Raw genomic sequence first — 25531 nt, forward strand, 5'->3', positions numbered from 1 at the left:
CGATAGCTGCAGTCGCTAATGTGCGGCCAGTATCGGGAGATAGTAGGTTCGAATCCCACTGTCGGCAGCCCTGAAGATGGTTTTCCGTGGTTTCCCATTTTCACACCAGGCTGTACCTTAAATAAGGCCATGGCCGCTTCCTTTCCACTCCTAGCCCTTTCCTGTCCCATCGTCGCCATAAGATCTATCTGTGTCGGTGCGACGTAAAGCAACTAGCAAAAAAAAAAATGTTCATAAAACCATTGAAAAGGGCAGGCAAAACATATGACTACGACAGGCGTTTCAAGACGAGTTATCTGACCTGTTTATAACGAAAGTTGAGGAGCAGCACGGGTATTATTGTTAATTATGAATTTAATTTTCGTTAATCGGCCAATCTTATTCTTATTATTATCTTTTTGGAATGTATTTCGTGTTTTGAATTAATAATAATAATAATAATAATAATAATAATAATAATAATAATAATAATAATAATAATAACCTCGCTTAAGAACACAACACCCTGGCTTACTGAACTTCGAAAGGACCTCAAAATCGCAAACATAAGTTCAACAGACATCCTAGAGAGAGAGACATCTTTAGGCACAAAATAAACAACTGGGAAGCTACATCATAGCAACCACAACAAAAACAGTACAGACCAAAGTGGTCAGAAGAACGTAAACGAGCCTTCTCGGAAAGAATGAAAGTCTATTGGAACAAGAAGAAGAACCCATAAAATTGATTGAGTTGTTTGCTTAACGTCTTCCATTATTGGTATAATTCTATACTGTTATTACTACTACTACTACTACTACTATTACTACTATTACTACTGCTAATAATAATAATTATTATTATTATTATTATTTTGTTTTATTTATTTATGTCAGAATTACAAAATATGAAACATCAAAAAGTGAACAAGGAAGCATGAAATGGACACAAGTACACAAATATATTTTCATCAAGTGAATTCAAACAGTTCCCGCCCAAACCTTAGCCACTCTGATAGCACTTGAATTAATTATTATTATAATTATAATAGTAATAATTTCGTGTCATTATTACAGTCCGATGCAGCTCCTCTAAGCCAAGCCCTCCAATGAAGATGGAGGGAGTTTGCCTAGTATAGGAAAATGTTTTAGGCTATTAGAGGATAATGTTGGTGTTACTGTAGTTAGGCTATAAGAATATCAGATACGGCACATACACCCAGACCGAACTGAACATTTTTTAAACTAAAATCGCAAGACTCAGCCGAGAATCGGACCCAGTGCCCCAGACTTAAGAACCAATAAACTGACAATGGAGTCGATTATCAGAAGGCTTAATGATTACAAGAAATGAATACTCTCAACTCATTCCGTGGTTGTAAGAGAAGTTTTAGGCCTATAAACTATTATTCTAACTCATCTTTCATGCGTCTCACTTCGATCTTCTAAACTCTCCACTTCTAAATTTAATAAAAGCTCGTTGTACGAAACCATTTGTGGACATTGAGATGGTCTTTTTAAAATGTAAATATTTCAAGTATATCATAAACTCCAGTATGCTAACTGGTGGCGGTCATGCTCCATCTGTGTCATTGGCTTTTGAGATCGATACCTAATAATAATGGCGTGTGGCCTCTGGAGAGGCGTCGTGCAGGTCTTTTGATTTGATACCCACAGGCGACCTGCGCGTCGTGATGAAGACGGCAGATACACCCAGTCCCCGTGTCAGGGGGGTTAACCAATTAACTTAAAATTCGCGACGCTGCCGGGAATCGAACCCGGGACCCGTGTGCCCCAAGGCCATTTAGCCATGGAGCCGGACCTTGAGATCGACTGGAACGTTGGAACTGCGATACATACTGTACTGCGATGGAAACAAAACCGCCTCGGTGAAATTAAGTGGTAAGTTAAAGAGCTCGCAGATGGATAGCTGATGCGATGAATTAAAGAAAACACACCTCATCTCCCTCAGTAGAAGGAACGGGAAGTATTGATCCACAAAAATAATACAAGACTAGCGTTTGCACCCGTTCTCCGCGCGGAAATTTGCAGTGGATTACATGTTACGTTCAAGAATGCATGCGAAGTAGCAAGGCTCTATGCGACATGTTGAAGTGAAAGCGCGGGGCAGTAACGTGGAATATGATGAAGCTGAATGAAGTCGAGAGAGAATGAGGACGATTTCCGTATTTATTGTACGGTACAGTTCCTGATCCGAAGTTGTGCAAAGTTCTCAGCTTGCATATTGTATCTCTGAACACCGGCGTGGCGCTCTGGCTTTCATGATACCCCCTTAATATCTGCCCTATCGAAAAGAGCAAAATGGCTCTTTAGTTTTTCCCACCTTGAACTGACATGCAGGAATTGCCGCACGGGACTTAAACATCCAATTTTTTGTAATCATCCGCGTTATTATCCGCCGTGCGATAAAAATGTACATAAAGGAACGGAAATAACATATTCTTAAATGTTTTTTGCACACGATCTTCCTACAAATACCAGCTCCCTGTGATTACCATGACATCGCATGCACCTGATAACACAGTCCTCAGTGAGTAGTAGTTTGGTTGAAATAAGTCCAGCACTTTTAGGAATATACAAACACACAGATAACCATACAGACAGACAGACGACACCAAAGGGTCATGTTACCTCGGTGCTCAGACACATTAGGTGGGGGTAATTTTAAAACTGAGAGAAATATTATGCATCCTCTGATTTTCTTCTGTTATGGATCTATCAAAGAACTGTAGATCTGCGAGGGTGTCCGTAGAGCATGAAGCTTGTACAAAATTGCAATTTTCTCCATCGTTTGAAGAGTAAACGAAATTGTCTGCGTAAAAGATTATTTAAAACAAAGGGGCGTTTCACATAGTCTACAGCTTTTACTTATAATCAAAAATGTAAGAGGAATTTTAAAAAAACTCGTCTGATCTTCCTATAAACTACTAGCCAATTTAGTGATTTTAAATGATATCGTCGCTTCACCGGTAAAAGGTTGTAATCCACAAGGCTCTTCCTATCGACTATTCTCCTTAAGACTGGTCACGCCTCCCAGTCACATATGGATATGCAGCCCATCAGAACAATGTCCGTTGTGTTCGTTTTCCTACACGGAAGAGTAACCGAAAATGAACCTAACATGCATTATACAATAGGAGTGCGTAAATACGTAATGCAAGCATACATTCGTATAGTACGGTACAGTAAGGTTAATTTTCCTTTACACATGGGCATAGGAAAATGAACACAACATAATTTGTTCTGATGGACTGCATATCCATATGTGGCTGGGAGGCGTGACCAGTCTTAAGGAGAATAATTGATAGGAAGAGCTTTGTGGAATACAACCTTTTACCTTTCCAGCGACGATATGCATATCGAAACCTTCTCCTGAATGAGTAGACTATAAATATGAAGTTTGGTGGATACATTATCAATGGTGTAAAAGAAAACTATAAAGAAACCTCTTGATGCCTTCCTATAAAACCCCAGTCTATTAAGTGATTTTTAAATTATAGGTTTATGCATATCGGAACTTGCTCCTATATAGGTAAATAGACTCTAAATATGAAGTTTGGTCGAGATCTATTCAGCCATTTACCCGTGATGGTGGAACAAACAAATAAACAGACATGAAAGCTAAAAACTACTGACACGATCTTGAATTGACCTGAAACGGATAAATATATCACAATTTAGCGTAATAAATGGCGTTACAGACAACTGATCCCCTAGAATTTTATTTATATGATGCGGAGTAAGAATGGTATTACTGATGATTTTTTAGATAATATTCAGTCATCAGCTCCGTGTACTTGAGCGTTGATTTGTTGGATAAACGTGAGCAGACTGGAAGGCGGTATGCAAATCTACCCAGATCTTTAAACATCCGCCGAACAAACCGAGTTTCAGCGATGTTTGCTTTCGCGACTCCTAACACCTGTTGGAGAAATCGTCCATGATTCTCGTTTGTGGCGCCCCTTTCGTTGACATGACTCCCTTAATGGCACTTGTCACCGACAACTAAAATGTTTCTGTTATTTGGTTCGCTTCTCGTGCTGTTGAAGCAAACACCGTGTGTCCCGTGATAAACACTTGTTCCTCGGTTTGTTAAAATCATAATTACAGAAATCTACATAACACTGAATTCACAATATCTCAAAGTATTATGTACAAAAACAAATACTTTGTTGAAATGTGGAGCATATGAGCAATAATTTAAATGTCGTGGAACAGTAGAAAGAGCTGACCAAATTTTCGTGGCAAACACTAGTATTCAAAACCAAAATCAATCACTACTGATCTGCATTTAGGGCAGTCGCCCAGGTGGCAGATTCCCTATCTGTTGTTTTCCTACCCTTTTCTTAAATGATTGCAAAGAAATTGAAAATTTATTGAACATCTCCCTTGGTAAGTTACTCCATCCCTAACTCCCCTTCCTATAAATGAATATTTGCCCCACTGTTTCCTCTTGAATTCCAACTTTATCTTCATATTGTGATCTTTCCTACTTTTATAGACACCATCCAAACTTATTCGTCTACTCATGTCCTCCCACGCCATCTCTCCACTGACAGCTCGGAACATAGGCTACCACTTAACCGAGCAGCTCGTCATCTTTCTCCAAATTCTTCCCAGCCCAAATTTTGCAAAATTATTGTAACGATGCTCATTTGTCGCCAATCACCCAGAACAAATCGAGCTGATTTCCTTTTGGATTTTTCTCCAGTTCTTGAATCAAGTAATCCTGGTGAGGGTCCCATACACTGGAACCATACTCTAGTTGGGGTCTTACCAGAGACTTATGTGTCCTCTCCTTTACATTCTTATTACAACCCCTAAATACGCTCATAACCATGTGCAGAGATCTATATCCTTTATTTACAGCCCCATTTATGTGATTACCTAAATTTAGATCTTTCCTTAAATTAACACCTAGAGACTTACAATGATCCCCATGAGGAACTTTCACCCCACCAACGCAGTAATTAAAACAGAGATGACTTTTCTTATTTGTGAAACTCACAACTTGACTTTTAACCCCGTTTATCAACATACCATAGCCTACTGTCCATCTCACAACATTATCGAGGTCATGTTGCAGTTGGTCACAATCATGTAACTTATTTATTACTCTGTACAGAATAACTTGATCCGCAAAAAGCCTTACCTCCGATTCCACTTCTTTACTCATATCATTTATATGTCATAGCTGTTCGGACAAAAGGTCACATCTCCCAATTCTCTTCCTAGCCATAATTCTCCTTAAGACTGGTCACGCCTCCCCGCCATATATGGTAATGCAGTCCATAAGAACAATTTTCATTGTGTTTATTTTCGTATATTTTCGTAGGAGTGCGTAAATAAGTCATGCAAACATACATTCCTAGAGTGCGGTACGGTAAAGTAATTTTCCTTTACACGGAAGCATAGTAAAATGAACACAACGATATTGTTCTGTTGGACGGCTTGCCCATATGTGACTGGGAGTCGTGACCAGTCTTACGGAGAATAAGAGCTGGGAAGATCATTGGGAGATATCACGTTCTGCCGAACAGCGACGAATTGCAAGCATTTAAGAAAAGATTAATCCGATTTATTTGTTCAAAAATAAATCGCCTTTCCTCAAACATTTTACTGTGTATTATTCTGTGTCATTTAGCAAACCTAGAATGTCCTTGGTCATATTAAATAATAATAATAATAATAATAATAATAATAATAATAATAATAATAATAATAATAATAATAATAATAATCTTCTCCTTTGTGGTCTAATGGTTAGTGTGAATAGCTGCCATCCCCGGAAGCCTGGGATCGATTCTCCGCTCTGCCACGATATTTGAAAAGTGGTTCAAGGGCTGGATCGGGCTCCACTGAGTCTCATTAGACGGACGTTCGATTCCCACCTCGGCCATTCGCAAAGCGGTTATCTGTTGTTTTCCCACTTCTTCTCCAGACAAATGCCATGATGTTACCTAACTTAAGGCCACGGCCGCTTCCTTCCATCTTTCTTGTCTATCCCTTCCAATCTTCCCATCCCTCTACAAGGCCCCTGTTCAGCATAGTAGGTGAGGCCGCCTGGGATGGATACTGGTTGTCCTCTCCAGTTGTATACTTGACGAAATGTCTGATGGTCCAGGACTCTGCCAGTGAGGCGGTAGAGATGGGATCCCTCGTTAAGTGCGGGGGAGTGTAAACTGATTAAATAAATAAATAAATAAATAAATAAATAAATAAATAAATAAATAAATAAATAAATAAATAAATAGCAATATTTTTACAATTTGCTTTACATCGCACCGACACAGATAGGTACGAAAAGACTAGGAGTGGAAAGGAAACGACCGTGGCCTTAATTAAGGTACAGCCCTAGCATTTGCCTGGTGTGAAAATGGGAAACCATAGAAAACCATTTTCAGGTCTGCCGACAGTGGGGTTTGAACCACTATCTCCCGAACAATAACAACGTTATTGCTTTTACGTCCCATTATCTACTTACAGTTTTCATGGCTTTGGAAGACGCCTAGGTGCCGGAGTTTAGTCCCGTAGGAGTTCTTTTACGTGCCAATAAATGTACCGACAGGATGCTGACGTATTCGAACATGTTCACATACCATCGGACTGAGCCGGGATCGAACCAGCAAACTGGAACTCACATGGCCAGCGTTCACCTGCATGAGCTGGAATTCGAGGAGTGCAAGTCCCTCATTTTATCTCTTTTTTTCCCCTTTTCTCATTCATTAATTGACTCGAAAAGTACAAGTATTCACCGACAAGTTGTTATTTCTGATTCAAATCATGCAGTGTAATATTTCACTGTTACGCAACAAAATTGTGTTCACGTTCTAATAGATTTGTAATTCATAACGTACGTATTTGAAGATCATACATGTGTACGCTATGTTTCACAATGTTAACCCACGCTGATTTATTCTACAAATGAAAATGATTTGTGAACTGGCTAAGAAAAGATATGGCAAAACATGATAAATAATACGGTCTCAAACAGGTTCACAGCATCGGCATTAATAACTCTTTTAATGTTGGAGTAAAACTTCCTTAATGCGGACAGGAAAAGTGCCTGGAAGTCAATAATCGCATTCGTTACCTCCCTCTGTGACGGACAAGAATGCTTGCCCATTATAATGGAAACATACTGGAGAGGGGAAGTCCTCAAGGCAGTGTTATCGGACTTTTATGTTTTCTTATATATATGATAGGCCTATGAGTAAAGGAGTGGAATCGGAGGTAAGACTTTTTGCGGATGATGTTATTCTCTATAGAGTGATAAATAAGTTACAAGATTGTGAGCAACTGCAACGTGACCTCGATAATGTTGTGAGATGGACAGCAGGCAATGGTAAGTTGATAAACGGGGTTAAAAGTCAGGTTGTGAGTTTCACAAATAGGAAAAGTCCTCTCAGTTGATGGGGTTGATGGGGTGAAAGTTCCTTTTGGGGATCATTGTAAGTATCTAGGTGTTAATATAAGGAAAGATCATCACATAAATGGGATTGTAAATAAAGGGTACAGATCTCTGCACATGGTTATGAGGGTGTTTAGAGGTTGTAGTAAGGATGTAAAGGAGAGAGCATATAAGTCTCTGGTAAGACCCCAACTAGAGTATGGTTCCAGTGTATGGGACCCTCACCAGGATTACCTGATTCAAGAACTGGAAAAAATCCAAAGAAAAGCAGCTCGATTTGTTCTGGGTGATTTCCGACAAAAGAGTAGCGTTACACAAATGTTGCAACGTTTGGGTTGGGAAGAATTGAGAGAAAGAAGAAGAGCTGCTCGACTAAGTGGTATGTTCCGAGCTGTCAGTGGAGAGATGGCGTGGAATGACATTAGTCGACGAATAAGTTTGAGTGGTGTTTATAAAAGTAGGAAAGATCACAATATGAAGATAAAGTTGGAATTCAAGAGGACAAACTGGGGCAAATATTCATTTATAGGAAGGGGAGTTAGGGATTGGAATAACTTACCAAGGGAGATGTTCAATAAATTTCCAATTTCTTTGAAATCATTTAGGAAAAGGCTAGGAAAGCAACAGGTAGGGAATCTGCCACCTGGGCGACTGCCCTAAATGCAGATCAGTATTGATTGATTGAGTGATTGTGAGTTTCTGCTACGCTACGGAAAACTTGCAGTAACAGAAAAACATGAAAAGGCAGCGTCCAAGGCTAATATTTGTGCAGAGAACAGAACCGCAAAACAAAACTATTTCCGACATAAGAAAGAAATAATGCGAAATCTCACACTTGTGCTAAAATGCAAAGAAAGAAAAAAGGGAGGTTGGGAATGTGAGAAAGTTTACAGAATAAACCCAAGGAGATGCTGTAACTTACTAGTTGTTAACACAACCACTTTGAGCTGAAATTCAAGCTATCGCGGATGGCCTGGCGAGAACCTCCCGTTGAGTTCAGGTTGGCTTTTCAGACTTCAAAGACGCCGTAATTTATTATTTTTAGGGCGATTCTCTTTAAATGTACCTTAAATAACGCATTTATTTTACAGTAAACAGATTTTTAATAAGTTACACTTTTGTTTTATTGTTCTACTGGTTATTTCATTTAATCCGGACTTCCATTAATTCTGTCACCTTGAAAAATGACAATCCTCAACCTGTTTTCAGTCATTCCACCGGGTCAGGAATGAGTTAATGAAACCCCCATCTAGCAGTAAGGATGGGAATCGTGCCGGCTGCCGAAGCCTTTCGCACTCCTCTGAGTCAATGATTAATGACTGACAGATGGAATGAAATGAAGAGTGTTGCTGGAATGAGAGGTGACAGGGGAAACTGGAGAACCCGGAGAAAAACCTATCCCGCCTGCGCTTTGTCCAGCACAAGTCTCACATGGAATGACCAGGATTTGAACCACGGAACCCAGTGATGTGCTTCCGCCTGAGCCACGGAGGCTGTATCCCCCCAATTATTCTGGATTACAGAGGTTCTCCTGTACTTATTTTAAACTGTAAAACGTGATTTGCTTCACTCTCCATTTCTTATCATAACTAAAGCAGCGGTTATTGTCAAGTTGTAGGCCTAAGTGACAAGACGGCACGATAATAAACGTGTTTTTGATACAGCAAAGATAAAAACGGACAAAACGTAAAAGTAGAAATGATGCTCCAGTGCGTCCTGACCAGTAGGCGATCTGTACACGCAAACAGCCTCTTGAATATAAAAGGCCATTTTCCCCTAATAGAGCCACTGGCAAAAACCGCCGATCACGTAGCCTATGTTTATTTTGAACGTAGATCAGTCTCCTGGTGTGGCTTCCCCTTGTGAGACTTGAACTATTCGACATAGTAGGTTCTAATAATTCAGACACAGCGTGTTCCCCCTCGATTTCTTCCCCATTCAGTCCAAGAAATGTCGTGATATCACCACTATTTCCGGTTGCAAATGCTCTTTCTCTAATATCAGCTTCAAATTATTACAATGGTGTACACATTAGTGAAGTCATCACATTATCTCGTACAATCAGGCATTATTATTGTTATTGTTATTATTAGTAGTAGTTGTAGTATCTTTTTTGTCTTCTGCCTTTAGCAAATGTATAAATGTAGGTTACTATAGACTAACAAATTCCCTCTAAGATATATTAACAGAAGACACATTATGTCACTGCGTGGTAAGAGTGGAAAGGAAAGACTTTTGATATTCTTGCTGACCTTGTACGAGCTTTCATATCCCACATTTAGTAACATCGTGCCGTAGAGAACCATAAAGACCACTTTTCACACTTTGTACTTCTGCCTTAGCAGTTACTACAGTAGTTTATTCATTAATGTCGCATTTAGTGGCAGATATCTTAGAGAAATGAATTTCCTAGGGCTTATTAGTGCTTGCTTACGCCAGAACATGGCAGGAACTATATACGATGGGCGTTTGCGGATTAAACCAAATACTATTACGTTCCAATAAATAGGAATTATTTTCGTCAGAAAATGTATTTATAATTCCACTAGAGTGGTTGGTAAAAATGTCAATGGATGTCTCCAGCGTACAGATAATCCACAGAAAAAAGGAACCTTCTCAGACTATTCTTCATGAAATAATATAACCTACTACTAGTCACACGTTTTTAGATTATTTATTTCACAATCTCTTTCAGACACTTCTCTCCATCGTCAGATGCAAAATGGTGACACATAATTATTTCTGTACTTTCTACACAATTATTTTAAAAGTTTATTACACTCTCCGAGTCGTTGGCTGATGGTCAGAGTTGAGGCCTTCTGTTCAGAGGGTCCCGCGATCGATTCCCAGCCGGGGACTGGGTGTTTGTGTTTGTCCCAGCACTTTCCTCTTCATATTCCGACCACACACTACGAACCACCACAGGAACACGCAGTAGTGCTTACTGATTATATCCTTCCACATGCAGCTGGCGTCAGGAAGAGCATCCGGCCGTAAAATAGGGACAAATCCACAAGTGAGGCACAGTTTGCATCAGCGACCCACGCACATGTGGGAAAAGTGGTAGAAGAAGAATTATAGGCCTACTAAGTATATTCTACAGTAGAAATACATAGACATCAGTCAATAGATCCCAATACATGTTCAATGCTAGTCTACATGTTAGAAATAAACAGTTAAGCACAATATTAAGTTTTAGCTGCAACTATACATTTCTAAGACGACCCGTGATCCAACACACATGTGCATAATGGACAGACTCTTGTTGTATTTGTTGTTGTTATTGTAAGCATAGAGTAACTTTCGGAATAAGTTACTTAATTATTAGTCTATAGGGACAGAGTATGCGAAGCTTTATCTCTCCCTGTAATAATTAAGAGGGGAATTCCTCAAGGCAGTATTAATGGACTTTTATGTTGTCTTATATATTTTTACAGGTGATGTTATTCTGTGCAGAGTAATAAATACGTTACAAGATTATCAGCAACTGCAAACTGACCTCGATAATGTTGTGAGATGGACAGTAGGCAATGGTATGATGATAAACGGGGTTAAAAGTCAGGTTTGACACAAATAGGAAATGTCCTCTCAGTTATAATTACTGTGGGGTGAAAGTTAATGTAAGGAAAGATCTTCATTGGGGTAATCACATAACTATGATTGTAAATAGAGGGTACAGATCTCTGGACATGGTTATGAGGGTATTTAGTGGTTGTAGTAAGTATGTAAAGGAGAAGGCATATAAGTCTCTGGTAAGACCCCAACTAGAGTATGGTTCCAGTGTATGGGACCCTCACCAGGATTACTTGATTCAAGAACTGGAAAAAATCCAAAGAAAAGCAGCTCGATTTGTTCTGGGTGATTTCCGACAAAAGAGTAGCGTTACAAAAATGCTGCAAAGTTTGGGCTGGGAAGACTTGGGAGAAAGGAGAAGAGCTGCTCGACTAAGTGGTATATTCCGAGCTGTCAGTGGAGAGATGGCGGGGAATGATAGTAGTAGACGAATAAGTTTGAGTGGTGTCTTTAAAATTAGGAAAGATCACAATAAGAAGATAAAGTTGGAATTCAAGAGGACAAACTGGGGCAAATATTCGCTTATAGGAAGGGGAGTTAGGGATTGGAATAACTTACCAAGGGAGATGTTCAATAAATGTCCAGTTTCTTTGCAATAATTTAAGAAAAGGTTAGAAAAACAACAGATAGGGAATCTGCCCTAAATGCAGATCAGGATTGATTGATTGATTCATTGATTGATTGATTGATTGATTGATTGATTGATTGATTGATTGATTGATTGATTGATTGATTGATTGATTGATTGATTGATTGATACGTGTGAATATTTATATGGTGATGCTGGATATAGGATGTTAAATTAGTAGTATTTCTTATAATATTTTGTTTCCATGGTATTATTTGTTGTAGTCTTGTTGTTGTTTTTTTTGTTGTTGTTGGGTAATTTTGTTTTAAGTTTACTTTATTATCACACTGCTGGAAGCGATCATTGCCAGCGGAATATTTCCCAATTGCGATGTATTTCTTAATAATAATAATAATAATAATAATAATAATAATAATAATAATAATAATAATAATAATAATAATAATAATAATAATAATAATAACATTGCTCCTACTCTTAAATGCAATATAAAAATGTTATTTGAAAAGAACTGTGCAACGAGGAGAGCAACAATTAATTACATGTTAACATTTTTCACCATGTGACGATGGATCAAAGTGTCTGAAATAGACTAGGGCCTACTATGTGAAATAAATAATTTCACAAAACTTGTGACTATTTCATAACGAAATAAATCACAGTCGCGGAAGAAGTTATGTTGAATTCTCAGATAATATTCAGTGTTATCTTTTTAATTAAACGGACGGTGTACATGTAAGCAGCCATTCGTGCTATGGTAGTTTCGTGACCTTCCCATGGCAGCTCTGAAGTTGCTTTCCGTGGTTCATCATTTTCACACCAGCCACTTGTCGGGGCTGTACCTTAATTAAGACCACAGCCACTGCCTCCTCAGACTAGCTCTTTTTTGTCCCATCGTTGCGGAGAAGGACATAGTGTGTTAAAGCTACTTTAAACCCCTAACGGAATAATAATAATATTAAGAAGAAGAAGAAGTTACGTCCCACTAACTACTTTTGACGGTGTTTTCGAAACGCCGAGGTACAGGAATTTAGTCCCGCAGGACTTCTTTTACGTGCCAGTAAATCTACCGACACCAGGCTGATGTATTTGAGCACATTCAAATACCACCGGACTGAGCCAGGATCGAACCTGCTAAGTTGGGGTCAGAAGACCAGCGCCTCAACCGACAACGAATAAAGATACATGAATAAATTAATTAATGAAATAATTAATAAATTAATTAAAAATAGTAATATACCATCAGCAAATTATTAACACATTTAACGGGTCAAATACCCGGTACATTGGCCTGCTATAGACTAAGTTATAACGTGACAGGTGTGGTAACCGAGAGGCTTCTCACCAAGTGGCCACGGCTTCAATCATGGCCAATGCACGTGATATTTTTGAAATTTAATATCACGCCATGTGATTCGGATTCCACGTAAAGCCAGATGTTACATGATTATAATCACAATGTCGATGGTCACGTTTAAGAACAAGTTTGCTTTTTTGTTGTAAGTTAGGGCCTATATACTAAGTTTTAAGATGTGTGTTATGTTATTTTATTCTACTGTAGGTTGTGTTATCTATTTATTTTATTTATTTATCTATTTATTTCAAATCAATGATATATGGTGACAGCTCTACTTTTCGGCTTTAGGGGAACAATTACGAAGTTATTTGTTAACAGGAGAACATATAAATTTGAAAATGTGTTCCTAGACAATATTGTGACAACATGCCTATTATAGACTATAATATTTTGAAGCCATTCACAGAAATAATTGTATGCCAATCGTCAAAGTTATATTAATTCGAACTCTATCAATGATTTTATTTTGTAGAAACCGAGTGGGTTGGCTATGAGGTGTCGGTCCTTTAGCTGTTGCATTCTGGAGCTCATGTGTTCAAGCCTCACTGTCGGCAGCCCTGAAGATGGTTTTCCATGGTTTCCTATTTTCACACCAGGAAAAAGCTCTGCCACAGTCACTTCCTTCCTAAATGTAGTCCTTTTCTTTTCCATCGTCACCATACACCTGTCCGTAGCGTTGCGACGTAACACAAGAAGCAATATTTTGCAAAACAAATAGCCTATGTTATTGGTCATTTTGTATCTCTTTGGCAAACCCGCTTTGGTTAGGTTTGGTAATTTATTTATTTATTTATTTACTTATTTAACCTATTAATTTATACGGGCTGAGTGGGTCAGAGGGTTGAGGCGCTGGCCTTCTGACCCCAACTTGGCAGGTTCGATCCTGGCTCCATCCGGTGGTATTTGAAGGTGCTCCAATGCGTCAGCCTGGTGTCGGTAGATTTACTGGCACGTAAAAGAAGTCCTGCGGGACTAAATTCCGGCACCTCGAGGTGTCCGAAATCCGTAAATTTATTTAGTGCAACGTAAATCGATTATTATTATTATTATTATTATTATTATTATTATTATTATTATTATTATTATTATTAACACCATTCATTTATTTATTTATCCTTCGTACATAACAGGGTAGGAGTTTCCGTGTAGACTAACCTACACTGTTTACAGGCGGAGAGACACAGATGGTAGAGCAGGTTCGATTCCAGTCCAGCCCGATTTAATTCAAAGTGTTCAAATCCCTACTCTAGAAATAGGCCTATATCGGTAGATTTGCCGGAACGTAGAACAACTATGGGACAAAATTTTCAGCACTTTGTCCTTTCCGAAAGCCGCAAAATAGTTATTAAAGGAATGTTAAAGCAGTAGCATATTATTATTATTATTATTATTATTATTATTATTATTATTATTATTATTATTATTACAAACTCAGCTGACATGACTGTGCATACCAAAGAACCACTTCCCCGCTGGTAGGAAAGAAGAAGCTGAAAGTTTACCACCTGGTCGTGGTGAGGAATGAATGGAATAGATAACTTATCTGTGAACAGGCTGAAGTGAGGCGTTGGCAATCCAACAAGTCGCTGTGATAACATGAAATGGGAATGTGACCAACTGCATGCACTGAAGACCTCCACCACGCCTCCAAGAATGCGCTGGATATGGGAAGGTTCCGGTAAAAAACTTGTATAATGTTTATCAGGATTGTTGTAACTGCGTTTATGCTTATGTATCTGATACGAGAATAATAATAATAATAATAATAATAATAATAATAATAATAATAATAATAATAATAATAAATTCCTTCATCTTACAGCTGCCAGTTCACGTTAAGCCCAGATTCATTGATGGTGTGGTAGTGTTTACAGAGCAATAGTCTCATACAAGCTACAACACTTGAGTTACGAGTACTTTCAATGGTCTGCCTCATTTTCATCTTTAGTTTGGACAATATGAAAGTGAGGTATGTATGTATGTTTAGTCTTCAGCCCTAAGGTTGGTTGGATCCTCAACAGCTCTGCCATCAGCTGTCATAGATGGCCTAGGCATCACTGAAGAGGCGTACTGGGGAAATGAGGAGTGAGGTAGTTTCCCGTTGCTTTTCTCACCGAGCCAGAAGTTGCTATTACATATCAGTCTGCCAAGCCCACTGAAATGCATGCACCAACCGACCCTATGAGCAATATGTTCACACCATTCATAGCAGGGACTGGCTGCATAAGGAATGGCATTACTAGCATTGCTCATACCTCAGTCACTTTCATATTGTCAAAGCCAAGGATAAGACAGAGATAGATCAATGAAAGTAACAAAATTGCTCTAGCCTATACCAGAAGACATAGTGCACTGTAAACACTAGGCCCTGCCAGCAAAGGCTAAGTGAGATATGAGTGATATATAAATGTCAGTAGGCTTGGCACATTCTAGCTCATTGAAGGAAGCAAGAGGAAATCTACCTCACTCTTCATATTGTTAGTGTTATAACCCTTCAATTATGCATAGGCTGCAACAGTTGATGGTCAAACAGTTAGGGATCCAGCCAACTTTCGGGCTGAAAACTCCACTTTTTACATAAGCAAAATGTTTAAATTTTTATTTATTTATTTATTTATTTAGATCTAAGTTATTTAGGTAAACAGGTATCCCTTGTATGGATTTTAAGAGACGTCGGATTGGAGTAAGTTATCCCTTCCCCCAGCCAAGAAGTTTTTTTCTTTCAATTCTCTTAAATACAGGCTTGTAATCTCTGAACGGCTAAGCAATTTCCGTACACTAGCCTCTCTGGTTTGAACTGCCAAACAGAGGGGAAATGTTAATAATCAATGGCTGTCCAAACTGATGTTCATACGATTGATTACATGGGCCTTAAATTAGTGACACTAACTCATAACGGATGATTTCATTTGAAAATATGTGCAGCAAACTGCTCGAAATTAAGTTCAAAGATAACTTATAGGTTTCGAAGAACACAAAAACAGAAATTCAAGAACACGGGATTGGAATTTCCAGAAGAACTATTGGAGACCAAATCAATCCATCCTGAAGAAAGTTATCAGTGTGACCATTAAGTTTACGAGCTGACACGATTTTTATTAATTTAATTGGAGACGTCTGAAGTTCACTGAGGTCTTTCAAAGTACTGTAAAAATTTTAAATTGGGATCTGGTGGTAATTATAAAACTATAAGTCAAAAGTTCTATTTAAAATAAAGAAACTTTGCGTGATACATAAAGTAATAATTATGATAATACTGTATAATAAGAAACTGAATTAGTAAAAGCAGTAAATAATTACAAGTGGATGAAAGCATGTAAAGAATAATTACGTGCCTTCATAATCAATACCGGGACAAATTTTAGTTTAAGAGCGTGTCATGTTGCCGCGTACTCACCCTGGAAGGAGTACCCGGGGCCCGGCAGCAGTGTGTGGAGGCCGAACGGGCGCGAAGCGGCCATCACCTGGGTGTCGCTAGGCGATACACTAGCTGGGCCTGGCGCGGGCCTCATGGCTGGGTGGCAAAGCGCACGTGACTGCCGCCCTATTGGCCAGCGGGCTGTATGCGGGGCGGGGTCAAACATGCATGACACGCCTACTAGGAACTGCCCCTCTCACATGTGCTGCCTAGACTCCTGCCCTCATCGCAAGCCACGCCACGCAGATCTGCACAGTAGCACCAACTGGGGTAAAACGGGATGAAAGTACTTGTCTCCTGAAAAAGACGAAAACGACAATTGTTCCCAAAATTCCTGTTGAAACACAAGGGAGGGTATTTTTAGTCAGTAGAGAATTTGTGCATTACACTTGCTTTATCTCGAAATAATATGAGGAAACTGTTTGAACGTTTGGAGTGGTATCAGATGTTATATAAATTATTCGTCTGATCTGAACTGTGTGCCGTCACTAGTTCGAGCTACACATGCACATTGCCAATGAGAGTATTTAAATGAGTAGGCATGTTTCTGCTTTTTCGGATTCCACGCTAAACTAGATGTTCTGAAGTTACGATCACAGCATGAGCATTCCCGGAGAACAAGCATCTTGCTTGTTTCGAACCCCTCATCAATTCTTTTGTATCTGGAGGTTGCCGACACTTCAAATACGGTACGGTAGGCCTACACGAATGAATTCCTTACTAAGGCGAGTTAAACACGTCTGTTCGATCGGAGGTCTAATTGGTCTCCTAAAATAGGGCCTATCTTGATAATGAGTACCACTAGGTTATGTAATAATAATAATAATAATAATAATAATAATAATAATAATAATAATAATAATAATGGATTAAGGAAGTTCGTAAGGATGCAGAGAAGTCCAACATCCATGAAGTTCAGATGTTAGACAGGAAAACTTTTCGGACCATGATTCAAAAATTGGAAGGGTTTCAAGTCGAAAGAACAGCAAAGAAGGGAACAGCCTGAAGAGATCAACAGAAAAAAGAGCATAGCGCCCAGACGAAAGAGCAGCCTACTGGGGGAAGACGAAACTTCGAACAAAGAAAAAATGAAATTGTAGCCTGATCCTCAGTTGGCAATCTATATAAATAAAATTGTAGGGGGTCCGCTGTCTGTAATTTCTTTTGTTTTGCCAATTTTTCAGATATTTATCCGTCTTAGGTCAACTCAAGACCGAATCGGTGGTTTTTACGTTTCGTGTCTGTTTGTTTGTCTGTTTGTCTGTTTGTCTGTCTGTTTGTTTGTTCCACCATCACGTCGAAACGGCTGGATAGATCTCAACCAAACTTCATATTTAGAGTAAACTCATCCCGGGGATGGTTTCGATATGCATATCATTTTAAAATCTTTCAATACTCGGGGGTTTTATAGGAAAACCAGAATGGTTTTTCCACCATCACTTCGAAACGGCTGGATAGATCTCAACCAAACTTCATATTTAGAGTATACTCATCCCGGGGAAGGCTTCCATATGCATATCATTTTAAAATCTTTGAATAGACGGGGGGTTTATAGGAAAACCTGAATGGTTTTTCCACCATCACTTCGAAACGGCTGGATAGATCTCAACCAAGCTTCATATTTAGAGTATACTCATCTCGGGAAAGGTTTCTATATGCATATTATTTTAAAATCTTTGAATAGACGGGTGGTTTATAGGAAAACCAGAATGGTTTTCCTCCATTTTCTCTTATACTATTGATTTTCTGTAAACTTCGTTTACCGTACGTGAAACGTCTCTTCATTATAAACAACTTTCGTTATGTTCATAATTTACCTTACTATTCACATGACGGAGAAATTTACAATTTTCCGCTGGTATCATGCTCTGCATTGAGTGACCGACAGACCGACAACGAACCTACAGGTTACCATGGCAACGTCTCTGACTGCATGCCAGCAGGGAAGTAACGTATTGCCATTTTCCTCATCATGCTTTTAAATTCGTGGTTGTTCCTTGGGTAGAAGGCAAGAGAGGCGTCAATCGGCCTATCTGCGGGATATTGGCGGAATATCGTTGGATATTATAACCGCCCTCGAATAGATTAAGTAATAACGCCATTAGTCATCTTCTTATTATTTGTTTACCTAAGAATCACTGACCTAAATTTCTCCTCTGTTACCGCTTTATTATATCCATTACTCACACTAGCATAATTTATTGAGGGGCATTTGATTTTCCAATACATTCACTTGGCATTTACATATTTGTCGTTATCCGGCTGTCCTCAGTTATAATCCATTTTCTATTACTTTCAACTTTCTTAACTGTATTATTTCTTCCTTAATTACGCCGTATGTACGCGAGTGCTACAAACTACTGGATGTATTTCCACCAAGACTCATATTTAGAATACACCTGTCCTTGATAGGTTTTAGGGCAAATATTGTTTCTAAATCCCTGAATTGACTGGGGGTTTATACGAAACCGAAACAGTGATTTTGCACTTTCACAAAATATACACAACCAAACTTAATGGATATCTACCTACCTTGGTAGATAATAATTTCTAAACCTTTTTTCTCATGTACATCATTTCGATACGAGGATTAATAAGGGAGATATCATTAACGGACCGTTTTTCTGTACAAGTCCCATCGGACTTAACTCCCGAGCGGGTGCGTGTAAAGCGTACTCCTTACAATTTGAAAACTACTGAAGACATTCGAACCAAAATTTATATTTAGCATCCACCTGTCCAAAGGTAGGTTTTAAACGTAAATAACATTTCATGTTCCGGAATGGACTGGCGGTTTATAGGGAACCGAAATGGTGATTTTACTCTTCCACAACATATACAGAACAAGACCAACCTGACTGGAAATCGACCAAACGTGATGGAATTCCACCTCTAAACCTTTTTTTCATGTGCATTCTTTCGTCAGGAGGATTAATAAGGGAGATATCATGAATGGTCACTTTTGCAGGTTAAGTCCAGAGGACATAGCCCAAAAGGTGTTTTACATGGAGCAGATTCCTTATCTATATAAATCAAATCGTAACGACTGTGTGCCTCTACATTGACTATTTTGGCGAAATTTTCGTACAGCTTTCCGTTTAAGGGGTAATAATGACCATCTCCATAATTTTTGGTTTAGTTTCCTGAAAGTACTAATTTTTACCCGCCTCGCACAAAATCCAAATTGCGCCATAATCTGCCAGAAGAAAAAGAAGATAATTGAAATTTGACAAAATTATACGTTTTAGCCTGTAACGAACGGAAAACATCCTAGATCATTAAAATTTTCACTTTTTATCCCCGAAGAATATTGAAATATGCAGGCAATTTTAATGATGGTGCACACCTTCGGAAATTCCTATCACATAACGGATTGCACAATCTCCGTTCAATTTGGAATGATCTACAACCGTGGTCTTATGACTTTTTGCCGTATCTGTATCCCTTTTACGTTTGATTTTTCTCTTTAATCGATGTTAAGTCAATTTGGAATTTTCACATGCATAATTCATACTTTCAATTACTTATATGAAATACAGAATCATTAAACTCTTCACGAAAATTGGCCCACCCAGTAGCCATATGTGAGCCAAAAGCTATGTATGTATCCGAAAAGTAATGTAATGTGAGATAATCTTACAAAACCTTTACCCTGTTCCACGTTTCTAACTCAGTCTGACCCAAGAATAGATGACATATCATAGGACCAGCCATTTAGGCCACTAAATCCGGCGTGTCTTATGGTATAATCCTTTGTCGATATGACGTACGTTTAGTAGCAGTTAATCTGTAAATGAAGGTCTTCAATATTGTAAACACGCATATACTTTCGTATGTCGATCTATATATATTCACTGATGTCGATTTTTAGCGATCGAGAAAGGGTGGGTCTGCTATTGTAATCAGTACTCCCCACACCGACTTTGACTGACAGTAGGAAAGGGTTCCTTCTCCAACTCCTGTGTAACTGTCATTAGTAAGGAAAGCCTACAATTGTAATGAATAGTTCCCTTCTCGATTTGACTTGCAGAAGGCAAGTGAGCATGCAGTTTTGTTTAAAACTCCCCTACCCGATTGTGTTTGGCAGTAGGCAAGGGTGCCTATCATTATAAAGAAATGTCCTCATCTAAAATGTGACTGGCATTAGGCATAGTGGCCTGCTATTTTGATGGAAACTCACCAACTTGGTGTGACTGGCAGTAAGCTGGCTGGCAGTAGGAAAATGGGCCTGGCATTATAATGATAACTGCATAACTCAATTTCGAGTGATAGTAGGGTAATTGCCTGCCATTATAATAGAAACTCCTCAACTGTAATCTGTCTGGAAGTAGGAAAGGGGGCTGCCATATTAACGAAAACTCCCCAAATCGATTCTGTCCGCGTAGTAGGCAATGGGGCCTGCAATTGTAACGTAATCATCCCAACTCGATTGTGAATGGCAGTAGGCAAGTGAGCCTGCCGTTATATCACAAATCCGTAACAAACACTTTACATTGGAAACAACGTACGGGGAACTCCCCATGCTCTTTCTCGGATAACGCTAAGAGACATGCAATTTTAAAACAATCTTATTTACTGCATGTACACTATTTACTTCGATAACCGAATACAATGTAGAATACCGTAGCGAAGCACGGGTACATTCGCTAGTTCTCAAATAAATAAATAAATAAATAAATAAATAAATAAATAAATAAATAAATAAATAAATAAATAAATAAATAAATAAATAAATAAATAAATAATAGTATTATAATAATAATGGATGGGGTGAAAGTTCCTTTTGGGGATCATTGTAAGTATCTAGGTCTTAATATATGAAAGGATCTTCATTGGGGTAATCATATAAATGGGATTGTAAATAAAGGGTACAGATCTGTGCACATGGTTATGAGGGTATTTAGGGGTTGTAGTAAGTATGTAAAGGAGAGTGCATATAAGTCTCTGGTAAGACCCCAACTAGAGTATGGCTCCAGTGTATGGGACCCTCACCAGGATTACCTGATTCAAGAACTGGAAAAAATCCAAAGAAAAGCAGCTCGATTTGTTCTGGGTGATTTCCGACAAAAGAGTAGCGTTACAAAAATGTTGCGAAGTTTGGGCTGGGAAGACTTGGAAGAAAGAAGACGAGCTGCTCGACTAAGTGGTGTGTTCCGAGCTGTCAGCGGAGATATGGCGTGGAGTGACATTCGTATAGAAGAATAAGTTTGAGTGGCGCCTTTAGATTAAACGTAGGAAAGATCACAATATGAAGATAAAGTTGGAATTCAAGAGCACAAATTGGGGCAAATATTCATTTATAGGAAGGGGAGTTAGGGATTGGAATAACTTACCAAGAGGATGTTCAATAAATTTCCAAATTCTTTGAAATCATTTAAGAAAAGGCTAGGAAAACAACAGATAGGGAATCTGCCACCTGGGCGACTGCCCTAAATGCAGATCAGTATTGATTAATTGATTGATTGATTGATTGATTGATTGATTGATTGATTGATTGATTGATTGATTGATTGATTGATTGATTGATTGATTGATTGATTGATTGATTGATTGATTGAATGAATGAATGATTGATTGATTGATTGAATGGAAGCTATACAGAAGAAGTAAGAAGCAAAGTATCTATGGGAAAAGAAGCTTTTGGAAAAGTGAGGTGGCTCTTGACACTGAAGGCAACCCCTATTGATTTAAAACAGAGATTCGCAAAGTGTTTTACGGGGAGTATGGTGTCATGTGGAGCTGAAACGTGGACATTAAGAAAGAAACAAACAAACTGTTTGGAAAGTTTTTGAATATGGTTGTGGAGAAGAATGGAAGAAGTGAAGTGGACAGATAAACTGAGAAATGATGAAGTGCTAAGAAAAGTAGGACAGAAGAGACACCTCATGAAAACGATAAAGAAGAGGAACATATTGGTTGGGTTGGTTGGGTCACATAGGGCTGCTACGTAGAAATTGTCTTCAACAGCGGGTGATGGAGGGAAAAATAAGTGGAAGAAAAGGAAGAGGAACAAGAAGGTTTGGAATGCTAACAGATGTCAAACAAGGGAAAAGCTATGAACAACTGAAGCAAGATGCTCAGGACAGAGAATCGTGGAGGATGTTCAGTTGATACCTGTCTCAAGACAGATGTACATAATAATATTAATAATAATAATAATAATAATAATAATAATAATAATAATAATAATAATAATAATAATAATAACGTATTACGTCCCTCTAGCTACGTGTAGGACTACGGTTTTTGAAGACACCAAGGTGCCGGAATTTTGTCTCCCAAGAGTTCTTTGTCGTGCCAGTAAATGTACCGATATGAGGCTGATGTATTTCAGCATCCTCCAAAACCACTCAAGTTGGCCGGAATCGAACCCGGCAACTTGAGCTCTACCACCTGAGCTACCTAGCCCGGCTATCAAACTTGAAACAATGTAGGCTTGCAGAAAGCAGAAAGCGGAAGAAGACCATCGACATTTACATACAATTCAGTTCGAATATGAATTAGTAGAATTTCGTAGAAGTTGCGGGTAAATGACCGCACAGTACCGTCCGATCTATTTTTACAGCTGCTGCTTTACGGTAAAGACGAACAAAATATAGCATAGGCCTAGATGCACCTGGGGTAAGATGTAGTGGGTCAAGTGAATAAAAACTATAAGTTTTTGCTCAGAAATCGATGTGAATAACTCTTGCAAACAGACGTAGCAAGTGCGTAGTTTTATATTTTGGTTTAAAGCCTAGTATGTTATGCTTGTTTCAGTTCGTTGCAGCATTAACTGGCATATCCTAGAATTTTGTGCTATTTTTTATCAACACATTTTAGGAAATTACTGAAACTAGTCGGTGGATAGTAGCCTATTTCTTATTCTAATTCATCTCTAATAACAGTGATTGTTTCCTGATCTGGGCTACCGCACCGTACTGAAGTTATGTATGTTTGTATGAGTATTTACCCACTCTTACAGTATAATATACCTAGATTCATTTTTCTTTACACATTAGCATAGGAAAATGAAGACAACGAAAAACGTTCTGATGGACTGCTTGCTCGTATGGGGTTGCGTGGCGATGCATGTGCAGGTGCTCAGGTAGGTCTATGAGCGTGTTGTCAGTCCCATCGAAGGCTGGCCAAATGATCCTGTAGGATGTGTTGTTGTGTACGTTTCAAAGGACTTCACAGACTAATATGTAATAATAAAATGTAGGAATGAAACGGCAAACTACCTCACTAATTTCCTCGGTAGGTATTGTACTTCTCTGCTTCCTACTACACTTGGTGTTGCAACAATTGAGGATTCACCCAACCCTCAATCTGAAGAGGATGTTGAAGCCGATTATGTTAATTTCATTGGCCAAATCTGTAGTAGGCCTATTTCGAAGCTCTGTAGAATGTCGACAACTGCCTAATTTGTAATGTGAAGTTAGTTGCTGAAGTTGTTTATGAACTACTGATAATATAAGTCTGAGTAGCTCAGACGGTACAGTGTTAGCCTTCTGAGCCCCTGCTCAGCACGGTGGTTTTCAAAGTGCCCAAATCCATACGTCAGCTTCGTGTCAGTAGATTTATCGGCGGTGCAAAATGTTGGCAAAACTTCGGCACCTCGATGTCGCCGAAAATCGTACAAGTAGTCAGCGGGACGTGAAACTATTTTTGTTATTCTTTCTCCGTTAGGGTGTTCTAAGGACCACGAGACAATTTCAGTGCTCCATCCTTTGTTGTTCCTTCTTCCTCCTCTATCTGCTCACTATGTCTCTTGTCCTCTCCTCAGACCATTTTGAGCCTTTTCTCTTTCCCTCTCTCTCTCCGTTACTGCTTCTTCTCTTTTAATCTTTCTTTCCAAATCTTTCTTGACTTAATGAATACAGGTTGTTGTTGACTTCTAGCTCCAAATTTGTTTGAAGATCTGTTTGGTTAACCTGTTGCCATCCATTGTGTATAAATGTCCAAAAAATATACATCGCCTCTTTCGCATTGTATCTGTTATGTTTTCTATGTTCCGGTATATTTCATCGAGCGTTTTGTAGTTCCTAGCAGACTGAGTATTTTCTGTATAATTTTTATTTCCATTAGTTCTAATTTATTCAGCTCGTAATTCAGAACTAGGCTCGGCACTCAGCGAGGGTTCCCATCCCTACTGCCTCAAGGGCAGTGTCCTGGAGCGTGAGACTTTGAGTCGTAGGATAAAACTGTGGAGGAGGACCAGTACCTCGCCCAGGCGGCCTCACCTGCTATGCTGAACAGGGGCCTTGTGGGAGATTGTAAGATTGGGAGGGGTGGACAAGGAAGAGGGAAGGAAGCGGACGTTGCCTTAAGTTAGGTACCATCCCGGCATTTGTTTGGAGGAGAAGTGGGAAACCACGGACAAAAACGCTTCGAGGATGGCTGAGGTGGGAATCAATCCCTCTCCCCGGCACCTGTACTCAGTTAACCTCACGAGGTACCACTTTTTAAATTTCGTCCTAGAGCCGGGAATCGAACCCGGGCTTCCGGGATGACAGCTACTCACATTAACCACTACACCACAGAAGCGGACTGTTATTATTATTATTATTATTATTATTATTATTATCATCATTATTATTATTATTATTATTATTATTATTATTATTATTATTATTATTATTCCACCTGGTGGTCATGATCGTTATGGCGTTGAAGTATAAACGGTCTGACACAGTAGTTAGCCGGTTCCAGACCCGTTGGTGGAAAAATGTTCACCATCAGAATGTTGGTCGGCATGATAGGGGAGGGGGTGGCATACAATTTCAAATCACTAGATTGCGAGAAAAAGAAAAGCATGGGTTAAATTTCAAACCTCTCCGCAGTGTTCGCATGGACTGAGAGAATATGACTCTGTTGATGGCGATTCGTCCGTCGGATGGAGACGTAAAGCTTTAGGCGGACACCTCGGTGGTATTCGACAGGAGTAGGCTACGTGCCGGCACCGGTTTTCACCTTCTCCCTAAGTCATGACCATCGTCCCACATCCAGACGCGCAGATTGCCTATCGGCGTCAAAATGAAAGACGTGCACAGGGCGAGCCCAACATGTCCTCGGATACCCCCGATACTGGAGCCATGCGATGAATACATAAACCAAGATATGCAGGCTGATTCGAGCCTACGTGAGAACAATAATCGAGGAGATATCTAACGCTGTGATTCAGGCCAAGAATAACTGCAAA

General features: G+C 39.1%; 1 protein-coding gene across 1 annotated transcript in view; it reads right to left on the reverse strand.

Moving 5' to 3' along the window:
- Positions 1-16441, reverse strand: part of LOC136864461 (protein gooseberry-neuro-like) — a 328753-nt gene extending 312312 nt beyond the window's left edge. The window contains exon 1 of the mRNA XM_068226801.1: positions 16327-16441. Within this exon, the coding sequence (XP_068082902.1) occupies positions 16327-16441 (115 nt within the window). The remainder of the gene's footprint in view (positions 1-16326) is intronic.
- Between the last annotated feature and the right edge of the window lie 9090 nt (positions 16442-25531).

Source organism: Anabrus simplex, chromosome 1 (assembly GCF_040414725.1).
Source record: "Anabrus simplex isolate iqAnaSimp1 chromosome 1, ASM4041472v1, whole genome shotgun sequence".
Taxonomy (NCBI): Eukaryota; Metazoa; Arthropoda; class Insecta; order Orthoptera; family Tettigoniidae; genus Anabrus; species Anabrus simplex.